This window comes from Carcharodon carcharias, chromosome 10 (genome assembly GCF_017639515.1).
Source record: "Carcharodon carcharias isolate sCarCar2 chromosome 10, sCarCar2.pri, whole genome shotgun sequence".
Taxonomy (NCBI): domain Eukaryota; kingdom Metazoa; phylum Chordata; class Chondrichthyes; order Lamniformes; family Lamnidae; genus Carcharodon; species Carcharodon carcharias.
In genome coordinates, this window is record NC_054476.1 from 66,936,305 (window position 1) to 66,963,433 (window position 27,129).

The 27,129-nt window shown below is 44.8% G+C and overlaps 1 protein-coding gene across 1 annotated transcript in view; it reads left to right on the forward strand.

The window, feature by feature from the left end:
* The window catches only part of LOC121282840 (immunoglobulin superfamily member 22-like), a 94,468-nt gene that overhangs the window by 11,938 nt on the left and 55,401 nt on the right, over positions 1–27,129 (forward strand). Inside the window, exons 6-10 of the mRNA XM_041196652.1 lie at positions 2,725–2,899; positions 9,316–9,429; positions 13,384–13,546; positions 15,351–15,623; positions 25,272–25,556. Of these exons, the coding sequence (XP_041052586.1) occupies positions 2,725–2,899; positions 9,316–9,429; positions 13,384–13,546; positions 15,351–15,623; positions 25,272–25,556 (1,010 nt within the window). The remainder of the gene's footprint in view (positions 1–2,724; positions 2,900–9,315; positions 9,430–13,383; positions 13,547–15,350; positions 15,624–25,271; positions 25,557–27,129) is intronic.

A 27,129-nucleotide genomic window follows, 5' to 3' on the forward strand; every position in this document is an offset into this window, starting at 1 on the left:
CCACTCAACATGATGGTGGAGATCCTCAATGTGAAGGAGGGACCTGTCCACAAGGACTGTGCAGTAGACACTCCTACCGATAATGTTTTGGACAGATGCATCTGCGACAGGTAGATTGATCAGAGTGAGGTCAAGTAGTTTTTTTCCTCTTGTTGGTTCCCTCACTACCTGCTGCAGATCCAGTCTTGCAGCTATGTCCTTTAGATCTCAGCCAGCTCAGTCAGTTATGGTGCTACCGAGTTACTGATGGACATTGAACTCCCCACCCAGAGTAAGTTCTGTGCCCTTGCCACCCTCAGTGCTTCTTCCAATTGGTGTTCAACATTGAGGAGCACTGATTCATCAGCTTGGTGCTGGGGGTGGTGTGGTAGGTGGTAATCAGCAGGAGGTCTCCTTGCCTATGTTTGACCTGATGCCATGAGATTTATGAGGTCCGGAGTAACTGTTGAGGACTCCCGGGATAACTCACTCCCGATGGTATACCATTGTGCTGCCACCTCTGGTCTGCCTGTGGGAAATGACATACGCCGGGATGTTGATGGTGGTGTCTGGGACATTGCCTGTAAGGTATGATTTGGTGAGTATGACTATGCCAGGTTGTTGCTTGGCTAATCTGTAGTACAGCTCTCCCAATTTTGGCACAAACCCCACATTTAGTAAGGAGGACTTTGCGGGGTCAACAGGGCTGGCTTTGCTGCTGTTCTGGTTTCTAGGTTGATTCTTGGTTGTCCGTTACATTCCTTTTAGACTTTGTAGCAGTTTGAAACAACCAAGTGACTTGCTAAGCCATTTCAGAGGACATTTAAGAGTCAGCCGCATTGCTGTGGGTCTGGAAGTCACATGTAAGCCAGACCATGTAACAACAGCAGATTTCCTTCCCAAAAGGACATTAGTGAACAAGATGGGTTTTTATGACAGTCAAGAATTGTTTCATGGTCACTATTAATTAGCTTTTTATTCCAGATTATTAATAGATGTGGTGGGATTTTGTGTCCCCAGAGCATTAGCCTAGGCCTTTGGATTGCTAGTCCATTGAGTTACTACCACGCCACCACCTCCTCATTATGGAATATATGAAGGAGATGTTTTGAACCTTTTTGCTTCTGCTTCCCCCTTCCATATAAAAATTTCATAGGCCCGCTGTAACACACCAGTGTTTCTCTGTATAAAATTAATCACACAATTAGATCTATATATTTATTATTATTGCTTGACTTAACAAGTACTTAAGATTCTTGTTGTTGAGGTATCCTGGACAAGCATACATGCATGTCTTGATCAGTGTTCATTATGGCTTGATACGTTGTTTTCATTGATGTCATTGCTGAAAATACAGCTTCACATAAGTAGGTTGTACTAACAGGAGGTTGTGTCAAACATTAGTTTTATTATACGGTCGCCACACTTAAGCTTTAATTTTTGTTACTAAAATTGTGCAAATATATCTCTAGACTACAGACTCAACCATCTATGAAATGAAACTATTGCAAAACCATGTGTAGATTCTCTATTTAGCTAGGATCTCCTTATACCACATTAGACATTGTTTGCACCAGTAGTCTTTATTCCCCTGCATATATTTTATATGTAGTCAGCTCTGTTTAATGGACACACTCCTTAATGCAAATATAAACTCAGCAAAAGTGGCTTGTGCTAATTACTCAGTGAAAGAAAACCCCAGTGATTAAAAGAACATGAAAGGCGATATTGTTTATTATGGAAAAGAGCAAGTGATTAGATTGAAAGAAATATTAAGTAAATAAAAATATAAAGCTTTATAAATATATGACTTTGGGAAATAAGAATTAAAACAAATTAACAGATAAAAGATGGGTGTTTGTTTGACTTAGTCCTTGTGTTGCATTATTTTTCTTGCAAAAGTAAATTCTAAGACAACATTCAGATTCTTAAACCAAAACATAGTCATTAGCGATGAAACTTGTGATCAAAGATCATTGAATAAAGAGATTAAAAGCCTGAAAACAGTCAACAGTGAGTTGAATGAATGAATGATGGTGAGGAAAGTGCATGCTTTAGTCATGAAGAAAATGATTGGTAAAAACAGGCACTTATTAAAAACAATTTTTAGAGGAGATATAACTAATCCAATCCTTATCCTTAACATAGATAGATGGGTTTGATAAACTTATAAGAAATAGTTAAACTAGCATCAGGGGAAGGGGGGTAAGGTTTGTGTTTGAGCATTGAAAACAGTTGGACCAGCTTTGCTGAAGATATTCCTGGTAACTGGAGAAAGGAAAATAGAGCAGTTTTAAAGAGACAATTCCTGTAGCTGGAAAGAGACAAAGTTATGATGAAACCGATTCTAGGACTCGTAGACAGGCCTTTCCATTTACAAATGAGAACTTATATCCTATTATTATTTTTGGTGGACCTATTGAAATCTTCTTACGGATCCCAAGGGGCTGACAGAGCCCCGGTTGATAACTCCTGATATAATAGATATTAGATGTATAAGTGTGGGTATTAAGAAGATAAATGGTGGAGCTAATTCTCCAATATATTGGGTACGTTTTCTGCAGTGCCAGTTGGACCTCACAGGCATTAGTCAGTGATCACAAATGTTTCATCCTTTGAAATAAAGTGCTCTGATTTTGGAACCCACACCCACCTCCTTCCTCCCTGCCCCTTGTTGTGTGGAAGGCAATCAATGCATAACTGAAATATAAATTATACATGAAAGTAACTCAGATTTACTTACAGGTCAGCCCCAGCTCCCAAGGAAGAAAAGAAAGTTCCAGATGAAAAGGAGATGTGGGAGATCTTAATGAAAGCAGATAAGAAGGACTATGAGAAAATTTGTATGGAGTATGGCTTCACTGACTTCAGGGGAATGCTGAAACGCCTAAAGGAAATGAAGAAAAAAGTAGAGACTGAGGTAGGAGGGAAGTAAGGATTTGCAAAGTTTTGAGTCCAGTGAATGGGATTGAGTAGGAAGCAGTCCACAAAGAGGAAGAACAACATGTTGGCCAATGCATTTGGAATTCAAGAAAAATAAAGACTGAAAGCCCAGAGGAGCACTAACAATAGTAATTCTGCTAAAATAGATGGTAGTTGCAATGGAGGAAGTTGGAAAACTAGAGTGAGAGAAAAAATTGCTAACCAGATAACAGATTTTGCTTGTATTGCATCCACGAGTAGTGGTTACTTGCTAGGCCGGCATTTATTGCCCATCGTTAATTGCACTTGAAAAGGTGGTGGTGAGCCACCATCTTGAACTGCTGCTGTCCAAGTGGTGTAGGTACATCCATAGTGCTGTTAGGAAGGGATTTCCAGGATTTTGATCCAATGACAGTGAAGGAATTGTGATGTAGTTCCAAGTTAGGATTGTGTGTGACGGTGGAGTTTCTAAGAATCTGCTGCCCTTAAACTTCTCGATGGTAGCAGTTGTGGAAGATGCTATCTAAGGAGCCTTGATGAGTTCCTGCAGTGCATCTTGTAGATAGTACACACTGCTGCCACTTTTTGTGGGTGGTGGAGGGAGTGAATGTTTAAGGTGGTGGATGGGATGTCAATCTAACAAGGTGCTTTGTCCTGAATGTGGTTGAACTTCTTGAGTGTTGCTGGAGCTGAACTCATCCAGGCAACTGAAGAGTATTCCATCATACTCCTGATTTGTGCCTTGTAGATGGTGGACAGGCTTTTGGGATTCAGGAAGTAAGTTACCCACAGCAGAATTCCCAGCCTCTCACCTGCTCTTATAGTCTCGGTGTTTTTATGGCTGGTGTAGTTCAGTTTCTGGTCAATGGTAACCCTCAGGATGTTGATAGTGGGGGATTTAATGATGGTAATGGCATTGAACGTCAAGGGGAGATGGTTAGATTCTCTCTTGTTGGTCATTGCCTGACATTTGTGTGGTCTGAATGTTACTGCCCACTTATCAGCCCATTCCTGAATGTTGTCCAGGTCTTGTTGCACATGGACAGAGACCACTTCACTATCTGAGGACTCGCGAATGGTGCTGAACTTTGTGCAATCATCAGTGAACATCCCCACTTCTAAACTTATGATCTAGGGAAGGTCATTGATGAAACAGCTGAAGATGGTTGGGCCTAGGACACTTCCCTGAGGAACTCCTGTAGCAATGTCCTGGTGCTGAGATGACTGAATATTTTTAAGGTAGAGGTAGAAAGATTCTTGTTAGCCAAGGGAATCAAAGGTTAGCGGGGATACATGGGAACATTGAATTCGAAACACAGACAGACCAGTCATGATCTTACTGAATGATGGAGCATGCTCGAGGGGCCGAATAACCTACTTTTGCTCCTATTTTCTATGTTCATATGATTGATCTCCAACAACCACAACCATCTTCCTTTGTGCGAGGTATGACTCCATCCAGTGGAGGATTCCCCCCTGATTCTCATGGACGTCAGTTTTGCCAGTGTTCCTTGATGCCACATTTGGTCAAAATGCTGCCTTGATGTCATGGCCAATCATTCTCACCTCACCTCATGAATTCAGCTCTTTTGTCCATGTTTGGACCAAGGCTGTAAATGGGGTCAGGAGCTTAGTGGCTCTGGCAGAACCCAATCTGAGCATCAGTGGGCAGGTTATTGCTGAGTAAATGACACCTGATAGCACTGTCGACTGCCCTTTCCATCACTTTGCTGATGGTCGAGAGTAGACTGATGGGATGTTAATTGGCCGGGTTGGATTTGTCTTCCTTTTTGTGGATAGGACACAGCTGGGCCTGAATTTTCAGCTCAGTGGGCAGCATAATTGGTGGGCTCAGGAGTGGTCAGGAAACGGACCGCCGACCGTAATCAACCCCTGACTGCGATTTCATGCTGGCTGGCCAATTAATGGCCAGCTAGCATGAAGTGCGGGCTAAAAGCTCAGCACTGCCAGGGTGGGGCGGGAGGATGGTGGGCGATGACGTTAACGTGGGTGCAGTCAAGCACTGACAGAAAGCTCCCTGAAGGCAGAGAGCTGCCTCAGGGAGCTGAAGACCTGAAACCCAGGAAATAAAGCTTTTAAAATCAGGAAAAAAATACCAAGCATCATAATCAGGCACCTGAACATATAGATTATGAAAATGCTGTCCAGTGATTTATATTTTTATTTTATTTAATAATGGAAACCTCATCCCGTCCTTGGATGAATAATAATTATTTTTAGGCTGTCCCTTTTGTTGGATCTTTTTGCTGATCTTGAACCAAAAAGACCCTCCTTCCACTCCAAGAGATCTCACTTCCTAACTAACTGCGTGGTCAAGGTCAGGTTTGAAAAATGATGCATGTCACCTTCCAGTTTTGGTCCACCATCTTTGACCCTACCCCTGTCACCCACCACCTTCCCCCAACCCCACCCCCCCCCTCCAAAAATACCCTTGACCCCCCCAATATCACCATTCCTCTCCCCTTTGTCACTCTTGAACCTCCCTCCATAACCCTGGACTCTATTACGATTCACCTCCACATGTCTTCTCTCCACTCACCCGTTACCATGCCCACCTTGATCCTGCCCCATCTCATTATCCAAGCCACTTGTCTGGTTCCCCCTTCTTGATGCACCTGATGAGATACCTTCACCTACCAGACTCTTAGCCTGGACCTGCCACCCTACTGCATCCCACTCTCCCCTCTTACTGTGACTGTTCCCTCCTATCACCAGTACTCTGAATTCATCCTCCAGGACCCCACCATTGACACCACTGACCCCACCATCTAAGACACTATCTCCCCGCCCCACTTTCTTGGACAATCTCCCCTTCCTCCCGCCTCCACTTTTCCGAGTATTCTCCCCCCAACCCCATCCCCTGCTTAGCCTGCCTCCTGTGTTTAGCCTTGATGCAGCATTTGCTACCAGCACTTGATATGAATGAAATTATGCGAGGTCCCCAAGAAGACGAAAGCAGCGTCTATTTGACCTCAAAGTCATGGAAGAGATGAAGCTCGCCAGGTGCATGCCACTTATATATGGACGTAAAACATTCTAAATTCTCGCTGGCGGGGAACTTAATTTGGAGGGCGAACTTAATTCTGGTGTGATGGCCTTCTAATGAGCATGCATGAGGAGCTAATGCATACAAGTGGAATTCCTAACATTGATCGTCTGGAAGTTGAACCCGCCTTTAACCCGCCTTGAACATCAGGAGAAGAAAATTCAAACAGTTAATCCTACCGGTGGGAAACAGATTTTTTGCCTCACATCAAATTAAGTCCCCCCACCTGCCACAATTCCCACCGTGGGTAGGACCAGAAGTTTCCACTCACTAATTTTATTACTTCTGAAACTTAATTACAGATCAGAGTTATGGGACAAATGTCTTTTTTATTTTCTTGGGCCAAGATTTTTAGAATGGTGGGGTTTCCTACCCACCACCGAAAGACCGTATGGAGAATGCCCCACAGCTATTTAACACTACAAGGAGCGTTAGTTGGCTGGAGATGGGACTTCTGCCTCTTACTTAGGAGGAAGTCCCTCTCTCTGATCCCAGCAGTGCCAGATGCTACAGTGGACAGGACTGGGACTACAAGCAGTCCCCAGAGTCCAGATCCCAGTCGTCCAGAACCAGGTGTGTGGGGTTTTGGGGAGGGGAGGTGAGGTTAGGGCAGAGGGGATGTAGCAGTGTTGGTGGAGTAGCCCAGAGAAATCGAAAACTCATGAGGGGCAGATCTTGTGTGGGTGGGAAAGTGGGGCACCCAATGTTGAAAAAAGGCTGGGCAGAATTTTGCCCCTGGTGGGCGGGCGGGCCGCCGAACTCCACCGCCGAAACGGGGCTCGCCGCCATTTTGACTGGTGGGCCAATTAAGGTCCGCCCAATAGCCTGCCTGACAGGAAGCATTATGCGCTTCCTGTGTGGGGGGTGGGGGAGGGATTCCCCATCTGTCAAAGTGTGCTCTTTCGCGATGCATTGCTCCCTGAGAACAAGTGCTGTCTCAGGGAGATTACTGACAGGTAAAAAACTCCAAAATTAGAAAAATATGACACACAAGATGGGACATGTTAATAAGAAACACATAAACTTTATGAAACTTTTTAAAAACGGACATGAAATCTCATCCCGCCAGTGGATGAAGTTTCATGAATAATCAGGCTCCTGGCCTGCCCGCCAGCCTTAAGGTTGGACAGGCAGGGTCTTTAACAATCTTAATTAGCCTGTCAATGGCCTTAATTGGCCATTGACAGGTTGGCGGGCGGACAGCTGATTTTGTTGTCTACCTGCCTTCCTGAAAATTTAAAGGGACTGGGATGACGTCGGGGGTTCCGCCCAATGTCATCCCGTGTCATTTTCCCGGCAGCAAGCAAGCCCCGTCCCCAAATCGCCGATGGGAAAAACCTGGCCGCTGTTTATGGAGGTGCCCCTGCCACCCCCCCACCACCAAATGGATCCCTGAGCAGGGTCACTTTCTGGACTTTTCCCCTGAATCGGACGGGAATCATGGCGGGTGGGGCACTTAATTTGGTAGGAGGCAAAAATCTGTTCCCCAACTGTGGGATAAACTGTTTGATTTTGCTCTCCTAACTTTCAAGGCAGGTTAAAAACAGGTCAAGCTTCCCTAAAACAATGTTGGGAACAATGCATGTAACCTGACTCCCTCCCGCAAGCCTGAGAATTGAGTTTGAATGGGAAATGGCCCTTAAGTGGTTATTAATTGACCACTTAAGGGCCTCAATTGGGGCAAAGGTGGTGGTTCGGCCTAGGTTTCACCCCTCCCATCATAAAATTGCGAAGAGGTCAGGCTGGTGGAAAGGCCATCCAAGGACTTCTACAGGCCCCCACTGCTAGCAAACCTGCTGGCGGGGGAAAGTAAAATTCTGCTCTTGATGTGAATGTCCTATGAGAAATAAGTTTGGACCATCACAGAGCAGTTACTCAAGTACATTGGCATAATACAATCAAGTAGAATCAAAGCAGATTCAAAGGGAATCATGTTTGACAAGTTTATTCGAGTTCCTTGAAGATGTCTCAAGCAAGATGGATAAGGGGTAACCGATAGATGTGGTGTATTTGGATTTCCAAAAGGTATTCAGTAAGCTGCTATATAAAAAGTTACTGCATAAGATAAGAGCTCATAGTGGTGGGGGTAATATATTAGCATGGATAGAGGATTGGCTATCTAACAGGAAACAGTAGGGATAAATGGGTCATTTTCAAGTTGGCAAACTGTAACTAGTTGAGTGACACAGGGATCGATGCTGGGGCCTCAACATTTTAACAATCTATATTCATGAACTTGGATGAACCAAGTGAATTGCAGCCACATTTGCTGACGATACAAAGATAGGTAGGAAAGCAAGTTGTGAGGAAGACATAAAGAGTCAGCAAAGGGATATAGATAGGTTAATTAAATGGACAAAGGTTTTCCAGATGGAGTACAATGTGGGAAAATGTCATGTTGTAGAATATGATTTAACTGGAAAGTGCAGAATGCTACAGTGCAGAGGGATCTGGGTGGCCTCGTACATGAGTCACAAAAAGTTAGCATGAAGGTACAGCAAGTAATTAGGAAGGCAAATGGAATGTTGGCCTTTATTGCAAGGAGGATGAAGTATTAAAGTAGGGAAATCTTGTTACAACTGTACAGGGCATTTGTGAGACTGCACCTAGAGTACTGTATTTTGGTCAACGTATTGAAGGAGGGATATACTTTCATTGGAGGCAGCTCAGAGAAGGTTCACTAGGTTAATTTGTGAGATGAAAGGGTTGTCTTATGAGGAAAGGTTGAACAGGTTAGATCCATACTCACTGGCATTTAGAAGAATGAGAGGTGATCTTATTGAAACATGTAAGATTTTGAGGAGGGTTGACAGGGTAGACACAGAGAGGACATTTTCTTCTTGGGGGAATCTAGAACTAGGGAGCATCCTTTCAAAATAAAGAGTCTCCCATTTTAGACAGAGATGAGGAAGAATTTCTTCTCCCAGATGGTTGTTAATCTTTGGAATTCTCTGCCCCAGAGAGCAGTGGCGACTGGATCATTGAATACATTCAAGGCTGAGTTTGAGAGATTTTAGATATAAATTGGCAGTCTAATTCAGAGAAACCACAGGATTGCTGGTATGGAAAATTAAAATGTTCCAAACTATTGTAGTAAGGGAACTTGTGTGAAGTTGATGCTGAGGCATGTTGTTCAGGGTAGACAAAGAGATTTCTATTTTACAAGTTGCATTTGACCTGGGAATTCCTTAACAGAGCACTGTGTAGAGTTTTATTTATTTGCATCTAATCCATACCGTACCTGAGCTATGAAAATTCAGCTCCTCAGTACTAATGTTCCTATCTCAATGAGTGTAGAAAGCAATCTGTTCTCATTAGTGATTCGTGCCCTGTCTCTGTTCTTACAGGCAGTAAAAGTTTTAAAGCCATTGGAGGACCTGGAAGGAAAAATTGACTCAACAGTTACTTTTGATACAGTTTTGGAGCTGAAAGATCCTAATATGAAGATGCAATGGTTCAAGGTGAGGCAGGATTACTGGACTGAATCTTTTCGCATTGCTGCCAACTAGAATAAACTACCTGACATGTCTATGCTTTGGGATTTCTTGACAATTTTCTGCAATTTGGATCACAAGGAGGTTTTATTGCCACCACTGAGGTTATGCTATTATTTGTGTGGTTTTGGGCAATAAGGCCATATTCCTAAATGCATGATGCTTAAACTAGTTACGGGAGTTACCGACATCACTGTACTCATGAATATCTAAGCCAAGGCCTGAAACTTGTAACAATTGTACATAGTCTAATTTACAACAAAGCAGGGGCATTTGCTGCAAACTGCTGTTAGAAGTGGCTAGTTCCAATAATGACATATCTCTTCAACATTATCTACAGCACATTGCAAGCACAGCTAAACATGTGGTATAAAGTCACTGGTACTCAGTTCTAATATCATTGTATCACACTATTTATCTTTATTTTCTTCTTTGAAGTCAAGGAAATGAGCTATAAAGGGTTTATAGATGATTGAACTTTGTGTTTTGTAGGGTCCTGTTGATAGTGTGCAAGAAAAAGGCCAAGACTGCAGTAGGAAATGTTCAAATAACAGGCTTTCTAAACTTAAAGTCAGGACTGACCACAACAGTGTAGTTGAATCCTTATAGATTATGCATTTGCTGTGTTCTCATTTTATGTTTAACAATATATTCACTCCTTTTTTTTAGTTTTGTCAGCTCATCTCTTGATGGTGTGCTTCCTGGTGTCACCCTTCAATCTATCACTGAGTAATCCTTTTTATATTGGATCTCAGACAGTAAATGCCAATGGACTATTTCACCATGAGGAGGATTATAGTTCCTCTTGAGTCTGTCCTTTTATGCAAGGGCTATGAGATGGTGATCAGGAGTTGACATTCTCCTCCATGGAGGCCAATGTTTCCCACCACCTAATTCACCACAGACTGGAATTAACATATATATTGACTGTCAATATTTCACACAGACTGTCACCCTTTTGAGGACACTGTCCTTACTCTTTAACAATGCTCATACACAATCCCATTGTTAACTGAATAGATCTGGGTGTTGCATATTGCATATACCAACTTCTGTGTTAGGATGCAATGGCCCACAACATCCCCAATAGCTCCAGTACTCAGGTAGGAACATGCAAAGGAGAGTGGGAAATGGGTGGCATTAAAGGAAGAATGCATGACAGTGAAAAGGGAGAAATGGATAGAAATTAAGAGAAGAGAAAAGTAAAAAGTATATGGTAATGGAAGAATATGGATGAAGGAGGGGGAATGGAGAGCAATAGAATGTGACAAATGGAAGGTTGAAAAGAAAGGAAGTAACAAAGAATAGTGGAAAGTATTGGCAGAGGGATTAAGCAAGAAACTAGAAATGGTGTTTTGGGAAGAAGGGGATAAGCACTGGGGTGCAGTAATTTAACAGATTTCTAGCATTAACTGCGGGTGGCAGAGTGTCAGTGTAAACTGAAGTCGTGAAAGGGGCAAGTGAGTACAGGCCTGAACTGAAGGTTGGGAATAGGGAGAGAATAGGAAACTTCTGATCTGAAGAAGAGCCATACGGACTCGAAACATTATCTCTGTCTCTCTCTCTCCACAGATGCTGTCAGACCTGCTGAGTTTTTCTAGCATTTTTTGTTTTCATTTCAGATTTCCAGCACCTGCAGTATTTTGCCTTTATTTTAGTTGAGAAGGTGGTAATGGGTTTCAGCACCATTTTCCCAATGCTCCTTCTGCAATCTGTGCCTAATTTGGTGTAGTATAGCATGTACAATATTGGTCAATTTCTCTGTGAAAGTGTGCAGAGCTGGATGGGATACTGTGTTAATACTGGGGTGGATGGAGATGTAGTTGGATATAATAGAGTGGAGTTAATTATTACCTTCATCAATTGGGCAGTTATCTAGTGGAGCAGATCATCCTCCCACTGCAAAAATTGCCCAATCTTCATTCCATTGAAAGCAATAGGAATAGTTTGGCTATGATGTCCCTTTGGTCAAACAACTTGCTAACACTAATTTGGTGAAGATTGAAGAATGCATTGCACTAACATAACTGCTGAAAACATTATTTGCGCTGCAATAATTTAGTTTGAAACTGTTCTGATACAACAAAGTCAGTGTGTGTGATACCTTGTTCTTTGATTTCTAAATGTTTAGCTAACACCATACTCTGCTTCATTTTGGCAAAATACAGCTAATCATTTTAAACCTTACGAGGGTGGCATTGGTTCTCCTTTCTGCAATGCCAGCTCACCAATGGTAGACATTTTCACTGTACAAAGGTGCCTGGAAATAGCAAAAGGCCAACACATACTTGATTGTAAAGGGCTATCTCATCTCCTGCAGCTTAATAGCACAGCTCAGAATAGAATGTGTAGAATTGAGGGGGGTAAATTTCTGGCAAGGTTCTCCTGTTCATCCACGATAAATTTTGGAGAAGAGCCATGGGAACCCCAGAAGAATAACATAAACTGCATTTACACGGTTTCCTGGGGTTTTATGTCTCTTTCTCCAAAGTAACAGAAATTGAGTGGGAACCCAAGTTCATCCCCCACCATCTGCAGTGGCTGTGCAGTGGAGTTACTTAACTTAGACAGGCTGTGAGAAAAATGTGCTGAGCAGCACATAGGGGTTACCTGACAGAGCAGGAAAGAAGATTGCAGTCAATCCAATATAACCGCTTGAAGGCAGACTGCAGAAAGATACTGGAGTGGGTCAATTTGGGTAAAGGCACATCTGATGTAGTTTGAAGCCATGCAAGACTGAAGGTGAGGTTCCATCCTTGGACTTTGTTTAGTTCATTGATCTCAACAGGGACAGCAGTTGGGGTAAGGAAGGACAATGAGCTGTAGTTCCTGCTCCTTATCACTTTTCAGTAACTCTTGACTGAAACTACGTTGTACAGGTATCAGCTAAGGACAGGATTGCAATGAGTCAGGTGTCCTCCACAGTCAGGTGGCCTGCTGTTACCTTATAGAACCATAGACTCATAGAAAAGTTACAGCACAGAAGGAGGCCGTTCGGCCCATCTTGTCCATGCCAGCCTGAGGACACCCAGGTGCCCTTTCTAATCCCACCTTCCTGCACCCAGCCCATAGCCCTACAGTTTACAGCACTTTAGGTGCAGATCCAGGTACTTTTTAAAAGAGTTTAAAGTTTCTGCCTCTACCACCAACTTAGGCAGCGAATTCCAGACACCCACTATCCTCTGAGTAAAAAAGTTCTTCCTCATGTCCCCCCCTACACCTTCTGCCACTTATCTTGAATCTATGTTCCTTGGTTCTAGAATTCTCCACCGAGGGAAACAATTTTATCCTGTCCACTCTATCTATTTCCCTCATATTTTTGTACACATCAATCAAGTCACCTTTCAGCCACCTTTGTTCTAAGGTAAATAACCCCAACCTATCCAATCTCTCCTCGTAGCCACACTTTTCTAACACTGGCAACATTCTTGTAAACCTCCTCTGTACTCTCTCCAGAGCTATTACGTCCTTCCTGTAATGTGGTGACCAGAACTGCACACAATTCTCCAGTTGTGGCCTCACCAGTGTTTTATACAATTCCAACATTATATCCTTACTTTTATATTCTATATCTCTGCCAGTGAAGGAGAGCATTCCATATGCCTTCTTTATAACCTTGTCTACTTGAACTGTTGCCTTCAGCGACCTGTGTACATGTACGCCAAGATCTCTCACTTCATCTACCCTTTTAGTATATTCCCATTTATTTTGTAATCCCTGTAACTGTTTGATCTCCCTAAATGTATGACCTCACACTTCCCCATGTTAAAATCCATGGTTATGTTTATCTTAAAGTACTATTTTCTGTTTCATGGGTTCCACAACATTAACTGTGGGCAATTTATTTCAGTTTTTCACTGAAGAGAGCTGTGTTATCTGGAACAGTTAGCAATTTTGTATCTGTTTCTGTTTTTGTTGCAGGATGGCGAGCCAATAAGAACACAGTTCTCACTGGGGAAGTTTGAAATTAAGCAAATGGGAACTAAGTTTATGCTTTCTGTGAAGAATTTAACCCAGAAAGATACTGGCCAATACACCCTGGTAGTTGGAGATAAAAAGTTTACCGTGGGGCTGAAAGTGAGAGGTACTGAGTACAGACATAAGAAGGGGTTAATTTTGCATGAGATGACTGTAAAATTGTGCAATGGCTGATTAGGTAAATGCTGTGAGCAATTGTATATCTATCCTGCGCCACCATGAGCATTGCCAGTGTCCACACCTTCCCCAGTCACCACATGCAGCTGGTTGTGATGGCAATACGGAAGTTTGGATCCCTGACAGATTCTCCTTCTGTTCAACTAAGTTACTGACGCTTCCCAAGACCTTCCATGTGTAAAGTGCAGTAGACTCCACAATGTGGTAGTAATGGCACTGAGGTCCCACAATTGAAGTCTCCTTTCCCCCTGCAATCTGGTCTCCTCTTACTTTGTTTCGTAGATCTCAATCTCTATGTCTTCTGATGCTGCAAGTGTCAGATCTGGCCCAGTGGTGGCATTTGTGCCTCTGAATCAGCTGGTTGTGGGTTGGGGTGTGACGTTAAACTAAAACTCCAGCAGCCCTTGGTTGGACATATAGGATCCCATTGCACTATTTTGAAAAAGAGCAAGGGAGTTATGTCTGGATTCCAAACCAATATTTATTTATTTCTCAACCAAAGCCTCTAAAATAGATTATCTGGTCACCATCATACTGATGTTAGTGAGATCTTGCTGAGCACAATCTGTGTGCTATGTTTGCTATATTATAACAGTGACTATGCTTCAAAAACTTTACTTAATTAGCTGTAAAGCACAAAAGTACTTTTGTTCTGATGTTTGTTTTAGTGGTGGACCGACCTTAGCACTGCTGGAATTTTACAACTGGGTATGGACAGGTTCCTTCTTGACAGCAGGGATTCTGCTGAGAGCTGGCTGCACATCAGAGAAATCGATTGGGCTTGGAGTGGCTTTGGAAGGGCTGGTATCTTCCCAAGAGTAGAATCCAGCCTTTTAACTCCTTAGGGAAAATGTTTGGGGGACCTGCATGTTGATGCATTGAATTGCCTGTGTACAATAGATATCAGAAAACTGAACAAGTTCCTTTATAGGTGTGTGCTGAACCCACCCAATTTTTTGATAGTGTGCCAGGCAGCCATTCCAAGGTGCAGATCCAGGAAAACATCTTCTCCTGTCTCAGTACTTAATTTTCTACCTGCTTTGGGTAGTATATATCAGAGAACTTTGTAAATTGAATTCCCCCGATTCCTGCTTCTCAGTTATAGCACATATGTAGGTGAGATATTGAAACGTTGGAGGGAAAAAGCTATTGCCAACACACCCCACAACAATATTTGTGGGTGTCAGTTTTTTTGTCTGATTACACTACTTAAAAGTGCCTTGGGACATTTTACTATGTTAAAGGAGCTATATAAACACTAATTGTTGCTGTCACAACAGGAATAACCACAATGCCAAGCGGTTACTGGTTGTAGTAAATGGAAAAGAAAACATGAGGTGAGATGAGGAAAAGCTTTTCACCCAGACGGTGGTAAGGGTCTGGAACTCGCTGTCTGAAAGGGTAGTAGAGGCAGAAAACTTCACCTTATTTACAGGGTGCCTGGATGTGCATCTGAAGTATTGTAACCTACAGGGCTACAGACAAAATGTTGTAAGACCAATGTCTTTTTGGTCGGTGCAGGCGCAATGGGCCAAGTCGCCTCTTTCTGTGCCGTAAACTTCCTATGATTCTAAAATGATAGAATGGTAAGAAAGACAGAGATTATAACTAACACAGAGACATTATTCCGGGGATGTACAATGAATTCTTTGTTTTGAAATTGTTCAAGATCCTGATGTTGTTCCATTGCAAATGTTTGATTAAATATTGTTATAAAATTATTTTTCTCACAGATGAGCCACTGAAGTTTGGGGTGGAACTGAAGCCTATAAAGGTGGTGGAGAGACAAACAGGGACCTTTGAGTGCCGTCTCTCTAAAAAGGTGCCATCCGTCTGCTGGAAGTTCCGAGGTGTTGAGGTGAAGCGAGATGACAAGCATGACATCATTGTGTCCGAGGATGGGCTGACCCACACCTTGAAAATCAAAGATGTGCGACCATGTGATGTTGGCGAATACAGCTTTTCTGCAGATAACCTAACCTCTTCTTCACAACTGCAGATAGCCCGTAAGTTTTAACACTGAGCAATTAAGGTGGGCAGGTGGAGTGACCTAGAACAGCAAGGCATTGTTTAAGTATTTCTATTTGTACCTCTCCTCTCCGTGACTGGGAGAGAGTGGTGTCAGTCAAATGGTGCGGTACCCACTGGTAATGTTCAGATTGATCCAGCCCCTGTCACTCTTAATGGTTCTTGAAGCTATTATTATGGAGTAAAAGTCAGCAACAGTGCTTTCTTCCCATTTAACTTACCCTAATAGAAACTGAGACACTCTCATCCTGATATTCAATACTGGAGTTTAGCCTGCAATAAACTTGATTTAGAGGAGCAAATTAGCAGGGAAATTGTAAAGAAGTGCAAAAAATTATAGAGTAGTGATAATGAGCACCTTCAATTATCCTAAAGTAGACTGTATAATAGTACTGTAAAGGACCATGAGGGGAAATAGTTTCTGACGTGGCTTCAGGAGAATTTACTTTATCAGTATGCTTCTGGCCCAATGAGGATGGAGTCATTGCTGGATCTGGTTCTATGGAATGAGACGGGTCAAGTGGATCAACTGTCAGCAGAGAATAATGATCATAGTATCACAAGGCTTAAATTAGTCTTGGGAAAGGACAAGGAGGAACTGAAATAAAAATACTAAATTGGCAGAGTGCCAATTTCAGTGGGATGAGAATGGATTTTTCCCAGGTAAATTGGAATCAAAAGTTGGCAGGCAATGGGCTGACTTTAAAGAAGAAATTGTTTGGGTATAGTCGAGGTACTTTGCCACGAGGGGGAAGAGTAGAGCAGCCACTGCCAGTGCTACCTGGATGACAGTTAAATGAAGCAGAAAAAGGGTGGATGTAAGACAGATGTCAGGTTAATAATAAAAGTGGGAACCAGGTTGAATATAGAAAGTTCAGAGGGGAAGTAAAAGCTGAAATAGATAAGAGTGCCAAAGATAGGAGAGCCAAAGAAAGAGTATGAGAAGAGACTGGCAGTTAATATAAAAGGGAATCCAAAAGTTTTCAATAAACATATAAGTTGTAAAAGGAGAGGTGGGAGAAAATTAGAGACTAAAAATGGTATCTACATGTGGAGAGGGGGATGGCTGAGATACCCCGTGACCCCTTTCCTGCCATCACTCACCTGTTCCTGAGTCCCTCCTCCATGTAAGATCTCAGGTGGGTGTAGCACCAGAAGCTGCCACCACCTCCCCAATGGTGCTGCTGAGTACAGTAGAGCTGCCGGCCTCTGATTGGCCGGAAGTGGACGGGCCTGCCACTCCCAGGGTTCTTGATCCTGAGGGAAGGCCAGCCGCTGGTCTATTAAGTGCCGGAGTGGCACAAGATGCGGCAGAAAAGAGGCAGTGCAAGGCCTCACTGGCTGTCCAGCCAGCAGCTGACAACCCTATCATCTCCACAAGATTCCTCTTGTAGTGAAAGAGGAGATAAGGGAGATACTGGATGGGCTAAAAATTGATAAAGTGGAGACATTTTGAAGGCTGAGTATACTTAAAATTGATAAGCTGCCAAGACCAGGTGGGTTGCATCCAGGGAGTGGTTGTTTTAAAATTTTAGATCATGAACTCATTCCTACATCACCACCCCCTTTCCGATCCCCCTTTTTTTCCAAAAATTTCTATAGATTTTTCTTTTCCCACCTATTTCCATTATTTTTAAATGTATTTCCATCCATTGTTTTATCTCTACCTTTTAGCCTATTTCGATCCCTTCCCTTCACCCCACCTCATCCCCACTAGGGCTATCTGTACCTTGCTTGTCCTGCTTTCTACCCTTAATTAGCACATTCCTTAGATAATATCACCACCTTCAATACCTCTTTGTCCTTTTGTCTATAACATCTTTTGGCTGTCTCCACCTATCACTAGCCCTCTATCCAGCTCTACTTGCACCCCCCCCCCCCGCCACCTTAAACCAGCTTATATTTCACCTCTTTTCTACTTTTACTTAGTTCTGTTGAAGAGTTATACGGACTCGAAACGTTAACTGTGCTCCCCTCCACAGATGCTGCCAGACCTGCTGAGTTTTTCCAGGTATTTTTATTTTTGTTTTGGATTTCCAGCATCCACAGTTTTTTGCTTTTATCTTAGAAGTTATGATGAATATTTGTAAAATTCTGATTCATTTTCAACCAGAGTATTATGTCCAATTCTGGGCACCACACTTTATGAAAGATGTGAAGGCTTTAGAGAAAGTGCAGAAAAGATTTACAAGAATGGTTCCAGGGATGAGGGGCTTCAGTTACATGCATAGATCGGAGAAGCTGTTGTTGTTTTCCTTAGGGAAGAGAAGGTTGAGAAGAGATTTGATAGAGATGTTCAAGATCATGAGTGATCTAGACATAGTAGATAGAGAGACACTGTTCCCATTGGTGGAAAGGTTGAGAACCAGAGGACACTAAATAATGCGAATGGTAAAATAACCATCGACAATGTGAGGAATTAAATTTTATCACAGTGAGTGGCTGGAAGCTGGAATCTGGAATGCACTACCCGAGACAGATACAATCAGGATTTTTAGAAAGGAATTAGATAGCACCTGAAGGGAAAAGTAAATTGCAGGGCTACGGGGAAAGGGCTACAGAGTGGTACTAGCTGAATTGTTCTTGCAAAGAGCCAACACAGACACACTGGACTGAATGGCATCCTTCAGTGTTTTAAACATTCTATGATTCTATGGTGAACAGTCTGTAACTGTACACTGACTATGCAGGGCCAGCACTGCCGGCACTCAGATGCCATTATCCAAGTTGTGTATTAGATCTGATTCTGGATCCTTATAAACTGCTATTTTTGTTGTTGAACATGGCAGCCAGGACGTGATTTAATTAGTAATTTAATATTTAAGGTTGAAATGTTAATATGGCTAAAATTTCTGTCAACAAAAAGCTCTCTGAATATTGATTGTCTTTTGAATTAGTGGTGAGATTTTCATCACCCTATTATGTCACAGCCATTAGACAATCTCGCATTAGTGTTAATTTTATGACAGATAGGGCAGGATTTTCCCAGAATTGCACTAAGTGCAGTAGCAGGTGGGTAAAAAGGAGTCTGACCCCCCAACAAAAATAATGGGTTTTCGTGCCGTATCGTCCCAAGTCTGCCTCATTATTTATTCACTCCCGCGAAACACGCCGTTTCCATGGTGGGCAGGCTCTCATTTGCCTACCTGCCATCACCTTGCTGTTGCATCACGTCGGCCGCCATCTTTAAAAGACAGTTGCCGGCAAAGCACTCTTCGCCACCAGCTCAGTACCGCTGCCTGGGAGAAATGGTGAGCAAAGGGAAACAGACTTAAGCCCTCCCGCTCCAACAACAGGTCCCTTGAGTGACTGCTGGGTGGAGTGGAGGCCTGTCGGGATGTGCTGTACCCCCACTCTGGCCACAGGATGGGCAGCAAAGTCGCTTGGGAGGCGGTGACAGCAGTGGTCAGCACTAATGCCCTGTAGAGGAGGACAGCCACCCAGTGCTGCAAAAGGATGAATGATCTCCTCCGTTCCACCAGGGTAAGTCACTTTTCTCATCACTTCCAACTCACACACTCACAAACCCATCACACATCCACAGGGCCCTCACTCACTGCCAGGGCAAAGGATATCACCATTTACTCTTTCACACATACCATCATTGTCCTCATCCCATCCATGGGACCACTCACCACCCACACAGGCAAGGCATACTTATCATTTGGCCCGGCAGGCATCCTGATACACTTTCGCCATCTCTGTCCGTGCAGGACAAACTGGTTCACAACAGGAGGTAAAGGTCACAGACAGGTGGAGGGATGCTGGAGATCAAAGTTGTGACAGAATTCAAAAACAGAGCCATCCAGCTGGCCGGCGGTGATTGGGGCCAGTCCTGTGCTGACGATGAGGTCAATGCTGCTCTATCAAGTGAGGATCAGCAATGCAACATCCATCGAAAAACATGCCGTGAATGATATGTCCTCTTTCACAGGCCACTGCCATGCACTAATTATCTCCCCTTGCTTTCACAGGCACATCTGTCAAACAGCCGACAGAGTCCATGACCCAGGGCCTCTGATCAAGCTCTGAAGAAACCTCTGAAGAGGAATCTGAAGGCACCCTCCCTGAAGCCCCGTCACAGCGCTCACCCACACCTTCCACCAGCAGAGACACACACCTTGGTGGGACCTAGCTCCAGAGTAGCCTCGGGATCACAATCTGGTGAGCACATTGCACCTTCTGATCCATAGCAGGTGGAGGCAGGGACTTCCCAGGACCCCTTCGGAGGACTACTGGAGGCCAGAAATCTGCTGAGTCCAAGTCAGAAAACGAGCCTCTGGACTCGGTCATGTCACAGTTGCTGGAATTGCAAAGGCAAGCTCGAGAACATCAGGAAGGGATGTACACGGCACTCGTCAGGTTGCAAGGCATGTTGGAGGAGTCCGTCCATCTTCAAACTGTCAGCATTGCAATGCACTGAGGTCAACACTGGCAGGATGGCGGCTGCCATGGAGACCTTGGTCCAGGACATCATTCCTGCACTGCTGCGCGGGCTTAACTCCAGCACTGATGCCATCGTTGGCCTCCAACAGTGTGTACACGAGTGGGGCTTTGGGCAGCTCGATCTCACTCCAGGTAACTCTTCTGCTTGCGGAGTCAGTCAGGGGCCCTCAAGTACCGACAAGGAGGAGGATCAGCAGGTGCACACTCCGGGGCCATCCACCCAGGTGAATCTGGGAGTGACTGGCCCATCCGAATCCCATCTTCCTGTGACCTCCGTAACTCCAGCTTCACAGGCCGAGGATGATGCCACTGCTACACAGCAGGACCCCGAAAGCAGGCCGGGGCCCTGCAAGCCTCGACCCTCCAGAGAACGTCCACCAAAGTCATCACAATCAGCAGGCTGCTTCCACCTCTACTGTGGATGCCTGGGGAGCACAAAGACATAGTGGCAGGGTTATGAAAGTAAGGTAGACGTAGTTGCACAGCCTGGGTACCAGTGTTGATCACTTGTACATACTGTTCACTATTGTCAATAAACTCCTAAGAATGTCTCCCTGCCTGTGGCTCCTTGTTCTGATGAGCAAAGCTCTTGTCACTCGGAAGTGAAACCTTTCTGCACAACCCTGTGCTCTGTGCAGCCTTCAGACCACGAGGATGGTCCAGCCTCACACTCCCTGGAAACATCACCAATGCCTACACCTCGGCAGTGCTGATCTTTGCTGCCAAAGTGTAATGGGCAGGCGCCACAGAGTTCTCCGATTCTCTCTGTGTGCTCTCAGCACCTTTAAGGTGGGGCTGGTCCCGATCACACCAGCATCTGCAACCAGAGATGCTGTGCACCAGCTCCTGAAGGGCTGAGGTGCTGAAGGTGGACACATCGTCAGATGCGCCTAAAGTTTCATGGCTGCATCTCTGTGAAGGCCCTAATCATGGATTGCAAGTGAGCTGCCCTCAGCCTGACAGGACTCAGACATTCTCAGAGGCTATGTGAAGGTCTATGGAGTGTCGTCACTGCATGTTGTCATCCTCCTGCAATCGATCCACTATTAGGGCCTCCACTGCATCTCCATGACAGAAGCGTTCTCACAGAGGGTATTGACACTGCCATAAGCCAGACTCAAATCAAACGTTCACAACTGCGATGTGAGGATCTATGGGGACACCTCACCGCATGTCGTCATCATCCTCCACAAACCTGGCAGCTATAAGGGCCTCCCGAGCACACCTGCCTCATCTAGTCAGTGTGAGAGCCTCATCCCCATCGTCATCATCACCGAGGACCCCCCTCACCCTCATCCCCGTTGGCAGTGTTCTCATCGGAGGAGACATGCAGCTCCTCCATCTCCTCCTCAGCCAGCTCCTCACCTCGTTGCAGCACCAGGTTGTAAAGGGTGCAGCAGACAATGATGATGCATGCACTCTGTGGACTGTATTGCAGGGCTCCACCAGACCGGTCCAGGCACCGGAACCGCATCTTCAGCATCCTGATGACTTGCTCCACCAAGTTGCGAGCTGCTGCCTGAGCCTCACTCTGCATCACTCTGCTGCTGTCTGAGGCCGCCCCATAGGTGTCATCAGCCACAGCCTCTGCGAGTGACCCTTGTCCGCAAGGAGCCAACCCTGCAGCCTCTGTGGACCCTAAAAGACTGCAGGGATCTGTGAGTGACTCAGGGTATCGGTGTTGTGCACACCTGCAGGATGCGTTTCTGGCGGATGCATACCAGCTGCACATTCATTGAGCAGAAGCCCTTGCTGTTGATGAAATCCACTGAATGTTGTGACGGAGATGTGAGCGCCACATGAGTGCAGTCAATCGCACCCTGCACCTGTGGGAATCCTGAGGTCAGAGCGAATCCAATGGCCCTTGCATACTGGCTGTCCCAGTCCTGGGCGAAAGGCACAAAGTTTTGTGCCATGGAGAAGATGGCATCTGTGACCTCATGGGTGCATTTGTGGGTGCGGATTGTGAAATCTCAAAGAGGTCACCTGTGGAGCCCTGAAAGGAGCCACTGGCATAGAAATTGAGCGCCATGGTCATTTTCACAGCCGCTGGCAGTGGATGCCCTCCATGTTCCCCTGGCGCCAAGTCCTGCAGTAAGTGGCAGATGTGAACTACTATGTCCCTAGACATGCACAGCCATCAGCGACATTGGTTCTCAGTCATCTGCAGGAACGGCAGGCGGTACCCATAGACCCTGGGTGTCGCTGGGTGCCGACCAACCACGGCTCACTGTCGCTCCTGGGCAGCGTGTGCGGGAGACCCAGCTGCCCCTTCTTCACGAGGTTGCTGCTCCTCCTGCCTTTGCGTAGCCAGGAACCTCAGTCGCTCTCTCTTCAGTCTTCTACGGTCTCTGTAGACCATCAGGCCTACAGCTAGGTTACCCGAATCAATGATCCTGATGTGGTCCTCCTGCAGCATGAAAGAGAGAGAGAGGGAGACAAGGTTATCTTGGCTGTACTTAGCACCTTTCCTGGCCCTGTGTGACCACCATTTAATGCTTCCCGTAGATGGCTGGTCACCCCTCACATGGCCAGAGGTGAGTGCACTGCATGGTTGCCCTGTCAACTTGCGACATGGGGGACACAGGCCCAAACCGGGATGTTGAGATTGCAAGGGCCTGTGAGCGCCTCCAGCAGTGACTATTACATGGCCAGCGTTGGCGAGGAGATTGACAATGTTGCAGTCCAACTGCTATGCGGTCCAATAAAGTGGGGTCGAACTCGAAGTCTGTGCCGGGGGGGCTGGGGAGGAAAGATATGGAGCGCTTTGTGGCCCTTTGGTGCCTCCGCATTGCTTGCCTGGGCAGGCAGGCTCAGAACCCGACCGCAATCATATCACTGTGGCTGCGCCTGATCTCTCTCAGTTGCAGAGGCATGGTCAGTTTATACAGGTGTCCCTAATCTGTGGCCACTTCCCTCGCTTACTATGCCCCCCACCTCAAATGCCCGTGCACAGGATGCAGCGCCAGGGTAGCACTTGACCCCCACCACCCCCCACCCAGCCCCCACTGAGAACGGTCACCCACCTCCGAGGCTGGCCAGCACTTGCCCCTGGACACCACCCCGCCTCAGCCGTCACCTCCGGGGCAAGGCATCAGTTGCCTCAGGTGCTCCTGAGGCTTGTAAACAACAGGTGAGCTGTGGAGAACGCTGCTGCTCACTCAGCTCAATTCCCCCAAAGTGAAGGCAGCCAAACGCCTGCATGTTGTTGTGAAACATGATGGCGTGCTTTCCGGCCGAAGTAGAAGGACGATACGGTACGGTTCCAAGAGCCTGGCAGGGTGGCCTTTTAATTATATGCTGATGTATTACAATTAGCTCCCCACCGACCAATGGCAGGAAACACGGGCTGAGTGGACGATTGCAACCTGCCTTTATGCCGTCGTGAAACAGGTCGCGCCATATTTTCCGCGCACTTTTAAAAGATTCATTTGTTCTTGGGATGTGGGTGTCACTGGCTTGGCCGCCATTTATTGCCCGTCCCTAATTGCCTTTGATGGCATTTCAGAGTCAACCACATTGCTATGGGTCTGGGGTCACATGTAGGCCAGACCAGGTAAGGCTGGCAGACTTCCTTCCCTGAAGGGCATTCGTGAACCAGATGAATTTTTACAACAATCAACAATGGTTTCGTGGTCACCATTAAAGTTTTAATTCCAGATTTTTATTGAATTCAAATTCCACAATCTGCCATCGTAGGATTCAAGCCCAGGTCCCCAGAGCATTACCTTGGGTCTCTGGATTGCCAGCCTAATGACAATACCATTAGGCCCCCACCTCCCCACCAATCACGCCTGCCACCAGTGGGCTCAGAAAATTCCACCCAAAGTATCTCTCTATTGTCCCTTGTCACAGTAATAACTGTTGGTTTTAAGTAGTGTGAGGCAGAAGCTTTGTATCTGAAACATTGTTCAGCTCTGGTGCAGTGACATGATAAATAATATGATGTAGGAACTATGACAACACAAAAGCAAAATGTTGTTAATGCTGAAAATCTGAAATCAAAACAATGCTCAGCAAGTTTGGCAGTACCTGTGGAGAGACAAACAGAGTTAATGTTTCAGTTTGAAAGGTCATAGACCTGAAATGTTAACTTTGTTTTTCTCTCCATAACGGCTGACCAGACATGGTATAGGAACTGCCTGCCAATGGTGGTAAATTAATGTAGGGTGGTTTTCTGGCCTCCAAAACATCCTACATGGTTTATAAGGGTTAGTAACATTTTAATATTGGGAGGTTTACCCATCTGCAAATGCACCAATAGAGGAAAAATCCAGGGCCAAATATTCAAGTGTGACCCTTTAAAACATGGTGGGATTCTGACCCAATAACCTTCACTAAGGCAAGGAAATTCACAGCGCCTTAAGGTGTACTTCAACCTTGATTAATGTCAAAGAGTATTAGTGTGCTGGTGTTTTGTAGTGTGCTGGCATAGTCTAGGGGTACAGGCTTTTATAAAGAAATATTTTTAAACAAATGTTGTTATTTTGTGCACTGTTTTTGATGAATAGTTAAAGGTGTTCAATGAGAGTTCTGTGTTCATGATTATTATGAGCTAATGACTTTGTTAAAATAGTAAACACATGAATTCTTCAAATTGCTCTCATTCATTCCAAAAAAACAACACACATAATTTGAACCCCTCTGAGTTCCTATTCTCAACCAAGTACCATCCTAAGCAAGTGAATGTCCAGCATTTCTCCTGGGGAAAGAGGGTGAGTCAACAAATATTGTTCCCACCTTCATCCTGGTAAATAGTTTCATGACTATACTAGTGGATGTGTATAAACAGAACATATCAAGAGTAATTTTCACCTTCACAGTCCGTCCGATTTTCTACCCTTTGAAATCATGAAAATATGGGCAGGTGATCCACTCTGCCAGATTACTCACTAGGTGATGAAGGTGTAAATTATCCCTCTTCAATAGAACTTTCTGAAACCATGTACACATATGTAGCATAGGTGCACTAGAGAATAAAGATAAGAACTGAAGTGGGAAGAGCCATGTAATCACAGCCAAATATCAGACTATGGAATAGCTGATTATTGAGGTCTGGTGTTTGCAGAACGTGAACAATTGTTCTCAGTTAATACCACCTGTGTTCTTAAAATTCTTTTTGTTTTGTTCAAGGAACACTATTAAGTGATTGATATACTACTCTTCTTTTACCTCCATAGGGCTCCCCATTCAGTTCCCAAGTGCATTGAAAAATGTTCATGTAAAGGAAAAAGGCAAAGCTCGATTGGAGTGTGAACTGAGCTCCAAAGATGTTCGAATCAAGTGGTTAAAGAATGGCAAAGAGATCACCAGATCCCCAAAGTACAATATGATGCATGAAGGAAGACGGGTTGAGCTGATTATTGATGATGCTGAGCTTGATGACAGTGGGGAATACACAGTTGTTGCAGTGCAAGACAATGACGATCAAGAGTACACCTGTTCCTGTGCATTAAATGTTCAAGGTAAGAAGAGCCCATTTTCAGGAACAGGAAAAATCTGTCAGACCTAAGAAGTCTGTCCCTTTTGGATAAACTTAGCCCACTCACCCACCTTTTCAACATCCTTTACTCTCCTGAAGTCCATCCAACTGTTTTTTCAACTCACTCATGCTTCACTGCAGTGTGCTTCTTTACTAATTTATTTCACAATTCTGTTGCTCTTTGAGTGAAAACTTCCACCTGACTTCTTTTCTTCCTGCAGGATATTGTTCTGGGGGAGGATGATCAGCCAGAGGTCGTGGTCCACATTGGTACCAATGACTTAGGTAGAAAGTAGGATGAGGTCATGTGATCAGAACTTAGGGAGCTCGGTCGAAAATTAGCAAGCAGGACCTCAAATGTAATAATCTCTGGATTATTCCCAGTGCCATGTGCAAGTGAGTACAGAAATAGGAGGATACGGCAATGAATGTGTAGTTGGAAAGATGGTGCAGGAGGGAGGGCTTCAGATTCCTGGGACACTGGGACTGATTCTGGGGAAGATGGCACTTGTACAAGCCAGATGAGTTGCACCTGAACCCACCTGGGGCTGAGTTCCTTATGGGGCATTTTGTTACTGCTGTTGAGAGGGCTTTAACCTAACTTGGCAGGGGTGTGGGAACCAGGAGACAATATTAGAGAGGAATACCAGGGTGCGCAAAACACTGAGAGAGACAGATAGCACTAGTACAGAGAACAGTGAGTTAATAGGTGAAGTCAGTGTAAGAGAGAAAGTCATGAAGTCTAAATCAGGGTTACTGTGCATGTATGTGAATGCACGGAGTATAGTAAATAAGATTGAGGAGTTGCAAGCGCAGATTGCCACGTGGATGTATGATGTTGTGATGATAACAGAGACCTGGCTCAAGGAAGGGCAGGACTGGATGTTAAATATTCCTCGGTACAAGGTGTTCAGAAAAGGTGGGAATGGAAGAAAAGGAGGAGGGGTGGCAGTATTGGCTCAGGCGTGCATTGCAGTGTTGGAGAGAGAGGATGTCCCAGAAGGTTTAAGGACAGAATCAATTTGGCTACAGCTAAGGAACAAAAAGGATGCAATTACATTGCTCGGCGTAGTCTATATGGACTGCCAACTAGTGGGAAGAATGTAGAGGAACAATCTGCAGGGAAATTACAGAGAGATTCAGACATTATAGAATAGTTATAATGGGGCACTTTAATTACCTGAATGTAGACTGGGACAGTGGTAGTGTAAAGCGGGAGAGGGGCAAGAATTCCTAGATTGTGTTCAGGAGAATTTTCTACAGCAGTATTTGTCCAGTCCAACAAGAAAGGATTCACTGTTGGACCTGATTCTTGGAAGTGAGATGGGCCAAGTAGATCAAGTGTCAGTAGGGGATCATTTAGGAGACAGTGATCATTGTGTCTTAAGGTTTTGGATGATAGTAGGAAAGGAAAATGTGCAATCCAGAGTAAGAATAATTAACTGGGGGGATAGGCGACTTCAATGAGGCAAGAATGGAACCAACGGTGGGCAGGAAAAGCTGTAGCTGAACAATGGGCTACCTTCAAAGAAGAAATGGTTTGGGCACAGTCAAGG